Source organism: Limulus polyphemus, unplaced genomic scaffold (assembly GCF_000517525.1).
Source record: "Limulus polyphemus unplaced genomic scaffold, Limulus_polyphemus-2.1.2 Scaffold849, whole genome shotgun sequence".
In the NCBI taxonomy this organism is placed as follows: domain Eukaryota; kingdom Metazoa; phylum Arthropoda; class Merostomata; order Xiphosura; family Limulidae; genus Limulus; species Limulus polyphemus.
The window spans coordinates 318,945-328,983 of record NW_013666459.1 but is presented as its reverse complement, the minus strand read 5'-3'; the positions used below and the strand labels follow the sequence as shown (position 1 = coordinate 328,983).

The 10,039-nt window shown below is 35.2% G+C and overlaps 1 protein-coding gene across 4 annotated transcripts in view; it reads left to right on the top strand.

The window, feature by feature from the left end:
* LOC106460855 (N-acetylgalactosaminyltransferase 7-like) overlaps nt 1-10,039 on the top strand; it is a 46,427-nt gene that overhangs the window by 23,667 nt on the left and 12,721 nt on the right. For all 4 annotated transcript variants that reach the window (XM_022387659.1, XM_013920599.2, XM_022387661.1 and 1 more), the window contains 2 exons: nt 1,748-1,924; nt 9,648-9,765. In XM_022387659.1, coding sequence (XP_022243367.1) covers nt 1,748-1,924; nt 9,648-9,765 — 295 coding nt within the window. The remainder of the gene's footprint in view (nt 1-1,747; nt 1,925-9,647; nt 9,766-10,039) is intronic.

The following is a 10,039-nucleotide window of genomic DNA, read 5'->3' as shown; positions in this document are numbered from 1 at the left end:
CTGAAAAATTTTAATTTTTTCTGAAAAGGTGGTGTCTATTTACTTGTGACCACACTGTGTATATGGTTGCTTGGTGGTTTCCTAACCAATTGACAGTGAAGCACTGCCAGGGTAAACTTAAAGCTGGTAGATATTGGGAAAGCAGAAGAACTTAAATAGCACAATGTTTGAGACATTAATGGTTTCTGAAATCACATAATCACCAAGCTAATACAGAACAATATCCTCATCCATGAAGTGAAAGCTGTGATTACAAAAGATAACTCTTTGACCCAAAAAGTGAGTTCGTTGATGCTGGGCATACCTCCTGATACCATTAACAAGACAATAAACAAGGATTTGAAGTTGATAAAGGCTCATACATCAAATTATGAGCTAGCAACATGTTGAAAACAACATATGTTTTTATGAGAAAGATAGTTGAAGAAACTAGAACTGCAGCAACCTAATTCAACCACACATCTGTCAAGGCATCCAGTGCAGCACCAGTGAACTTTTACACATATGGTCTACTTAAATATGATCATGTTCATGTGCAATGGTAGCGTCTATGGAAAGTCTGTCAAAATTTGTGGTCTAAGACAGACTTCACAGTCATTCTCAGAAGTCTGTTACAACGAAAATTTGGTGTTGACCACTAGTGTCAAATCACGGGCTTCAGACTGAGCACAATCAATAGTGGAGGAAGTAGTTTAAGAGCACTATGAGGCATGAATCATCATTCTTATAAAATGATATAAGCAATCAGTAAAATGATTTGCAAACTGTTTTCCACATTCACGATTATTCACTTTGCAGGGTGAAGAGAGACCGCTTGTTTCTGAGCGACCCTGGTTTTAACCTAAACACCTACCACGCAGTTTAGTTCAGTAAAAAAAATAAATGTTAGTTCGTTTTTAGGTTTTGTTTAGAAGCAATATTATCCATAATTCATCAGTCATTAACAGGATGTGCTAATCATTTATAGAAACTTTTTTTTTCCAATGATAGCCCTAAATTAGTTCTAAGAAAAAAAACTTTAGCAGTCACAAATTTCCAAAATTATTAATTATTTTGAAATTACATTAAACTTGAACCTATTACTATTTTAATAAACCATGGGTAAAGTAGACTATTTTCATGAAAACTTAAGTGCTTACTTTGGTGAAAGAGCTAGAAGAAAAAAGTAACAAAATTTCTTTTGTGAACCTAGAGGCGCTGATAAACAAGCATAACCGCAAAATTGTCTGCCCTTAGCATGAATCTTATGTAAGACTAACAAATATAGTTTTTAGAACTATCACCTAAGGATTTTTTAAAATTTCTTAGTAGTTAATCTGTTGTTGGTTGTTCTAGTAACATAAAAATATTCATTTAAGGGCTTTTCATAACTGGTCTAGTTAAAAGTTTTACATTGATACACAAGATTAATTTAGTTTTGCAGCTGTAAGCTCATGGCTTGTTACAAGTTAATATTTATATTGTACAAAGCTTCACCATATGTGTTGTAAAGTATATTAACTACAGGAACAAATAAATAAAAGATAACTGAGCAAGGATCATTGTAATTCATAAGTAAAATTAAATAAGTCTAAAATTTTGCATGTAAATGGATCACCATAAGTTTTTCATCAGGAAATTTAAAAGTTTGGGAACATCTGTTTGAAAATCTTGTTTATTTTACATACATGGGCATATCAACCAAGATAATGTTTTGTTTGCTGCAAATCTTTTATTAAACCAATGAACTGCTTTTATTCATTTTTAGCACGGTGATGACAGTTCCTGTGATTGATGGAATTGACAAGGAGACTTTGGAATATCGTCCCGTGTATCGTGGTGACACCCACTTTCGAGGTATTTTTGAATGGGGAATGCTGTACAAGGAAATTGAGATCCCTGAAGTAGAAATGAAAGAAAGGAAATACTTCAGTGAACCATATAAGTTAGTAGAAGTTATCTAATAACATGGTTAACAAAATTTAATGTGAATATAACAGTTGAAAATGCTGAAGTACTGTAGTAAGAATATTTTTTTAGGACTAATCTTTCTGAAGTATGATTTTAAGCCTACCTAAAGCATGCTGTAAATTATCTTTTTAGTTTGAAAAATAATCTAATATTTTTTGTGAAATTGAAATTACAGTTATTGTACCATATGAATATCTAGTTTCAGGGCAGGAAATTCATGGCAGCAATTGCCACCATATTTTTCAAAATGGCCATGGTGCCCTCAGAAAATCACAAAAATCCATGGCCACCCTTCGGTATACCTTTGGCCATCATGTCCTCATGAGCTGAATTTGTATTGCATACCTCAGTGAAGGGAAACAACCATTGGAGATCACAAACACTGGACTTACAACCTACAGAAACTTCCTTGTTATAAATAATATGTCACATAATATGCATGTAGTGGAGGGAGTGAAGTTTTCGCTTTGATCAGCAGTAAAATATTCATGCAGTTTGTTGAGTCATACCATACCATAGGCTCTGATCCAGTGTATCAAGGATTTAAACTTGACAAAGCACTTAAACAACAAACCCATAGAGCTTATACAAAGATTCACAGAGACAGAAGTACATGTCGATCAAAGTCAGTATGTGCCAGAAATTGGAACATTTTTTTCATCAGTAAATATGTAGATTACATTTTTTAGAAAATGAAAGGAGATATGATATAGCAATAATATTGGCTCGATAAATTTTATGTGCAAACCCACCAAAGGCTTAGGCCTACTACATTAGCTAACTACGTTTAACGTTACTGAATTACAAGTAGTGAGTTGCACAATGCAGTGATGATGCATGATTTATAGGTTATGACCATGTGTTATACTGTAGTGTAGGCCTAGTCTACTGTTTATCGGCACTAGCCTATGTTAGAAATTATGATAAAATACTAGTAATAGTATTATTTGGAAATAGAACATTTACCCTATGTCATTGTAATGTGTCTTTCTATTTATCTGTCTGTTTGTCAAGATTTTCAAAGAGCTGCTGTTTGGAGACCATGCAACTATTTTTGTTAATTTTGGTCAAATAGACATGTTGGGGTGGAATTTTGTTGGTAGAAATTAGGCCTTTAAACTTCTCCCAGGAATTTTGTCTGATCGTTCTGAATGTTAGACAAAATAATAAATGGATAGCGGTGCACAAAAGTTGTATACAATTCTTAGGTGAATGGTCATTTGGGGTCAGGAGGAAATATTAATATATTTACAGCTGAAAATATTGATATCAGTGAGGGTACTCAACTGATGAAACATATAAGAACATTGTTGTGTTTATTTTTATTTTTGATCAAAGTAGGTAGCTTTCTCTGATCAAGTTAATACCTAAAACGTTTAGAAGTTGAACAAATGAAACTGAAAGAAATAATTGTCTTGAGTGATATTAGTATGTGCTAATGTTAATATGAATCATTGATGTGATGCTGCATTTCAAGTTTTAACTCTATCTTGGTCAGTAAGCACCTTTTAAGTGTTGAATGCACACCTCCATATCATATTTCAAAATTTATGTGGAAATAATAATTCTAACTGTGTTTCAACAAATTTTTACCTCCAAAAATTTTAGAATTCATATTTTGTCATTAAATAACATATATTTAGTGTAATTCCCAAAATAAAATGAGAAAGATTTTCAAATTTCGTTTCTTCAAAGTTTCTAGAAATCCTGTATGTAAATAATGCATGTGTTGTTGTTTTTTATATTTTTTCTTCCCATCCCAGTGTGTATAAGTTTATATTTGCTAAGAAACTATCAATCCTTAAAAATACAGTGTTTCATGTCTGGTTTTCACATGATTTTTCTTCTCGGATAGTGCGTTTATTAGTACAGCTCTTTGTTCCTACCCCTTTTATGGTAATACAGCATGTAGTCTGAACCAATGCTTTGAAAATATCTTGAGCCAATAGACATGCAGTGGCCATATAATAGGTACGATATTTATGGAGAGTGTAGTGTGTACCTTTGGAATGAGTAGACCATAAAGATTAAATTTCTTGTTTGTTTGTTATAATAAACTAGTATAAAAGCCCGTCAAAAATGAATGGAAACCAAAGCCTACCAAATTTGAAACCTCCAATATGCATTTGCAACTTTGCTGCCCATAAACAGACATAAGAAAAATAAAGGGCCTTTTAGCTTTGGGAAACTAAAGCCTATCATGGGCAATATCTACTTTACCTAAAGAGTGTCTCTTCCCAGCATTCATTGATTAGTTATTTTCTTATCACATCAATTGCATTATTGCAATAGTTCTCTTAAAACCACATTTCTAATAAATACTCGATCATCATTCAAAAACTTCTCAACAAACAGCAAATTAATTTTACTCTGTGGTAAATAAATCCTTGGTATAAAAGCTCCCTCCTTGACAGGATTTTACATAGCAGAAAAAGTGCTGAAATTTAGGAATTATTTATGCCTATGTTGGAGATTGAATTCAACTAAAATGGGAATGGGTAATCAAAAAAAAGTATTAGAAGAAAAAGTGGAATTGGACTCAGGTAACTCACAAAATTCAGTTCTCATTGTTTACTATGGTTTCTCATCTTTCTCAGTCTTGCCATTCTGTTCCTGTTCCTTGGCTTATTGAATCCATGTCTCCCCTTCCTTTTCAGTTTTTTGGCCTTCTTCTACTTCTCGTCCTTCCACTTCTTTATGTTAGAGTCATTGCTTGTCTCATCAGTGACTACCCTATTAAGCCTGGCCACATGGGGGGCTTATCTGTTTGTCTTTGTCAGCCTTTAGGCTCCATTTTCGTTCAACAGATGGGTTCTTCAGGTTCTCCCCCCACAGCCTATTTCTCCACTTCCCTTTTCTGTTTTCTTTCCTCCTCACTCTGTCTACCTTTATATATTCAGTGTCTCAAGAATGTGGTCTTGGTTAAGACCGCCATCATGAGGGTATTTACTCCTACACCTGGATATCACTCTCATCCTTTTTTTTTGTGCTCTCCAAGAAGACTGGGGACTAGTGTTTGGTTATTGATCTGTTGTCTCTCCATTGGTTTTTTATCCTCTCTTGGTTCTGTATGGAGGATTTCTTTTCTCTCTCTCTGGTGGTTCTTTTCACCTGGACTGTGGATGACCAAGGTCAACATTTCAGATGTTCTTTTACACATTTTGATTGCCCTGTACTCCATATGTTTTCTTCATTTCATCCATTGAGATTGGGTCTTCCAGTTCCATGCTCTTCCTTCAGGCATTGCTTCTGCTCCTTATGTTTCTGATGGAGTCATGAGTGATTCAACCACCTTTTTTCACAGGCTGGGGCCGAGGTTCCATTATTACATGATGATTTGTGTCTCCTCATCCATTTTCGAGAGGACTCCTTCTCTCACACCTGCATTCTTCAGTGGGAGGCTGATTGGCTGGGCTTGCTGGTCAACCATTCCATGTCTTTTCTCACATCCACCCTATATTTGGCACTTCTGGGCATGTTCTTCAACTCCCGTCTCAAATAAGCTCAACCTTCACTACTTTGCCTACAATCAATAGAATGTCTTCTCACCAAGATTTGTGCTTCTCTTTTTCACCCTGCACATGAGTTACTTTTGCTTTTGAGAACTCTGGCTTCCCTCAAGCCACTCATTCCTTTAGGTGGAAACACACATGTATATCCTTCAGTATAATTGTAGGAATAGTGGAATCTTTTTTGGGATCAGTTGTCCTCAATTGTGTGTGTGTCTCCCCCCCTCCTGAGAACTTGTCTTCGTGGTCCGACAATGCCAACATCATGCCTTGAACTTTTCATAGTCTATTGTGTATGTCCAATTTCTCCCATCTTCTTATGTATTGATTGGTCCTGATTCACTCCAACAATTCCATGGTCACTTTCTATATCAACTATTGGGGAGTACCCATTCCAAGACTCTTTGGTTTTATGCATGACCTGCTATTTTGGTCTTATTTCCATTGGGTTTGTCTCATGGCTTCTCATGTTCCAGGGCTTTGAACTTGGTGGCAGATTGATTCCCTCAGCCTGACAGGGTTCTATCCATAGAGTTGTCTCTCAACCCTCAAGCTTTTTTTTGGGGGGTTTGCTCTCAGTTGGGCACACCTCTCATCGATGTCCTCACCTGTCTTCTAAATATCAAGCTTCCCCTTTTCTGGACCTCAGTTCCTTATCCATTGGTCCTGGTGGTCAATGGTTTTAGCCAGGACAGGTTGTACCTTTTCCTGTTTGCTTATTTTCCTCTTCATCTTCATTCTTGTGTCCTCACTATCTTACGTGACAATCCTGGTTGGGTCATTGGCTGGCACAATCACGATTTTCTTTACTTTGTCAGTTGGCATCGAGACCCCTTCTTCTGCCCCATTCCTGCTCTCTCTTGCTCCAAAAACACATCTGTCTTTCATCCAGGGAGGTTGTCCTTTCATCTTAATTTGTCTGGTGCACTGATCACAGGAATGGATTCTCTGACTTTGTAGGCCTTTTCTTATCCTATTCTTGTCATCCTTCAACTCTATCAGTGGAAGTGGAGAGTTTTATGACATTGGTCCATCATCCACTCCCTTCCCCTGGGCCATTCTTCTGGTTGTTCAACCATGGACTGTCATTTTTCACTATTACATGGTTATTGGGCTTTTACCCACAATATTTTGCCTTTCCTATTTCCTTGACCTCTCCAATTTGTTGAGATTCTTCCTTCTTCACTCACCCCCTTCATCCTACTCCCACGTCTTAGTGGGACTTTGATGTGGTTTTACATGCTCTTACATTTGCTCTGTTTGAGCCATTGGCTTCATGTTCATTATACCAGCTTTCTCTGAAGACATATTTTATCCTCTCTCTCTCTCTTGCATGTGGTTGCTGTGGTTCAAATGTTTATGCTATCAATGCTTCCTGCACTTACTTTTACCACATTTCCTTTCTCTTCTGTCCAGACTGAACCTTTCATCCTAAAACTTTGTCTGCTTAGGAAGATGATTGTTCTTTCACATTTTATCGCATCAGATTCATCCACTTTCTCATACCACCTGTTGTTAATGATTGAAAATTTAAATATGGCATTCTAGGGTTAAAATACTCAGTTGCCTGATTCAGACTGTACCATTCCATGGACTATTGTGGAAAAAGCTGGCACTAAGGAAGTGACTGCTGACTTCTTTGGCTCACTCTTGCCTGCTTTTAAATAAAAACGTTTTGTAGTCACCCATTACACTGTCTCCAGTGGAAGACCTTTCTGGCAGATGTCCAATGGGGATCCAGTCATTTCTCTGTGTCTCGTCAATGCAAATTCTCCTCCTCCCCCTTCTTCAAATGGAGCATGGGAGATCTTTACCACGTATCAGTTCCTAGCCACTGGGGTGGTGAATCTCAGAGCGTTCCCCACTGATTGTGTACAGCACAATATGGTGGGAAGTAGAGCAGTAGTGACACTGTCTATGTAGTGTGGGTTACTCCTAAAACATTTAGTGTACCTTTATCCTGTAGCAGGACAGGTTTATTAGTCTCATCTCTGTCTGTCCAGTTGAGTTGAGGTGAGATATGCATACCGTATGATCTGATCGCACCCTAACCACACTACACTTCTTGGCTTACTGACCATTTGTGTGCATGTGCTCAGTTGATCATGCTAAATTCTGCCCATCCCTGCAACACTTGAGATTCTTTTGCTTTTAGTTCCATTTCCTTCCAGGCAAAGAGTATATCCTATCCTGATTGAGAAGAGATGCTGTCTCCCATGGGTGTGCTGCTCGTATGGAGCCCCTGCTATTGGATGTCACACTCAATGTGCTTTCCCTTTGGATGCTTTCTGAAGGGAGGTCATCTAGGTTTAATATTTGCACTGGTACCTCCACCATTTCAATTTGAGAATTCTAGGTATTCTGTGTTTAGAGGTGAGATATTGTTTTGGAAGTTAACACTTTCCTTCCCTTCCCTTATTTCTTCCCACTTGTCCTCCCCACTTCTGTTGCACTTTCTTCTTGTCTCATCTAAGCATTAATTTATTTTGAGTGCAAGTGCTTAAGGGGAGTCATTGTACAAGGAAGTTGTGTCTCCCTCCTGTTGGTGGAGGGCTATTGTTGTATGATAATGTCATCATGTACTATTACAGTTCATGTTAAGCATGTGATTTTTAGGTAGGAGTTAACTCAAGACAAGTGGCATGTAAATCTTATAGACAGATGCATGAAGAATAAAGCTATTCTGTGTGTAGAGGTGAGTATCTATCGTAAATACATTTTCAGGTAAGGGAAATATTAACTTTAGGATGTTGAAGATGATGGTGATAAAAACAGAGATTGATATGTTTAAGTGAAACCTTCTTATTAGTCAAAATACAGTTTATGATGACAATTATTGTATCTGTATAGAACACTGGTTTGTACTTTGGAAATCCATGGAAACATTTAAGATTAAGTTGCTTTTTTTTTGCTTGATTGTTTGACCATAATATATATTCACTAAAACTAAGGACACTTGTTTGCTACTTGTTTTTATTTTTCTCCTTTAGGTATTAAAATTAATTTCAATATGCTTACACAGTTTCGTAAAGAAGAAGTAAGTCAAATTAATGTAAATTGAATGGAATTTGTTGCATTAAAATAACTGTGTGCAGTAGGTTAGTTCACTGGACTTTTGTGTGTTTTTTCTAAATCCACTTGAACTACAGTGCTAGTAATTTTTAATGTCATTTTGAATTCTGTTTTAAAAGTTCACTGAATTTTTTTATTTATACATATAATTATTGGTGTTAATTTCACTTTTAAGAATATATAGCTTCAGATATTTTAATATGTATGGTATTTGCTCACTACTTGAGAAATATTACAAATGACATTACATCACTATTTGTATTTTCCTTTTTGTTTTTAAGAAATGTTTTAATACTGCACAGATCTTTGAGTCTGAGGAAGTACTCATTTACTGAGTTTTTAGAAGAGATTCAGCATTTGAGGAAATAATAAAGCACATCAATGTAAAAACTAAAGATTAATCAGTAAACATCTGTTTGATTACACAGTTTTAAAGGAATTGCAAGTTTCTGAGTAGGATAACTGGTTGGTAGAGTTGGGCAATTAATGGATTTTATGATTGATTAATCATTAGGCACATTAATCGGTTACATTCAACAAATCTATTATTCTCACATGATACTTAGGTAGTTGGAAAATTGAAAATATTAGTAATTTCAATCAGTGAATTATTTTCATGAGTTGTATACTAATCGATTAAGTTGAACAAAATTGAATTAATTGAAAATAATAATGAGAAATCATACTGGAAATTTTTCGATTACTTGGATAGCTTAAGTATTGAAAAACAGTAATAATTGGAAACACTAATTTTGATTAGATGGTTATTTTCGTGATGGCAGTTGATTTAATCCTAATATCTATTAATCAGTTATTTTACATGACACTAATCAATGTAATCAATCTTGTAGGTAATTGATTAAACAAGTTAATTGCTTAGCTCTGTTGGTTGGTATGATGTTTTGTATGCCTAATACATCATCATAATTTCTCAACTGCTAAGATCCAGATTATTTTTTATTCTTAAAATATTTAATAAATCAACTCTTAAAATGTTTTGGATAAACATGATATTGGAACATTTGACAAAAAATTATGGACCGCATTACCTTAAATAATTACTTTCAATAAATTAATAGTTAATTGGGAGGGGTATGTATTGATTGTATTATGCAGATCTCCAACTCATGCAGGAGGGTTATTTGCCATCAACAGAGAATATTTTCTAAAGATTGGAGCTTACGATCCTGGGTTGTTAGTGTGGGGAGGAGAGAACTTTGAACTGTCTTTTAAGGTTTGTAGAAACATTTTGTATGTACCTTATTATCTAGAATTTTGATTATAATACTCTTATTTTTGAATTGTTTTCACAAGACTTCAAAATTTGATATATATATAAATATATATATATATATATATATATATATATTGAATTGATACAGCTAGTACTATATGTACATGTCATATTGTTGCATGTGTACTTATTAACTCAGTTCTGAGAAAAATATTTTGAGATACAGAGATAATAATGAATATTAATCAGAGTCAGATCTAATTTTTATTGCTTT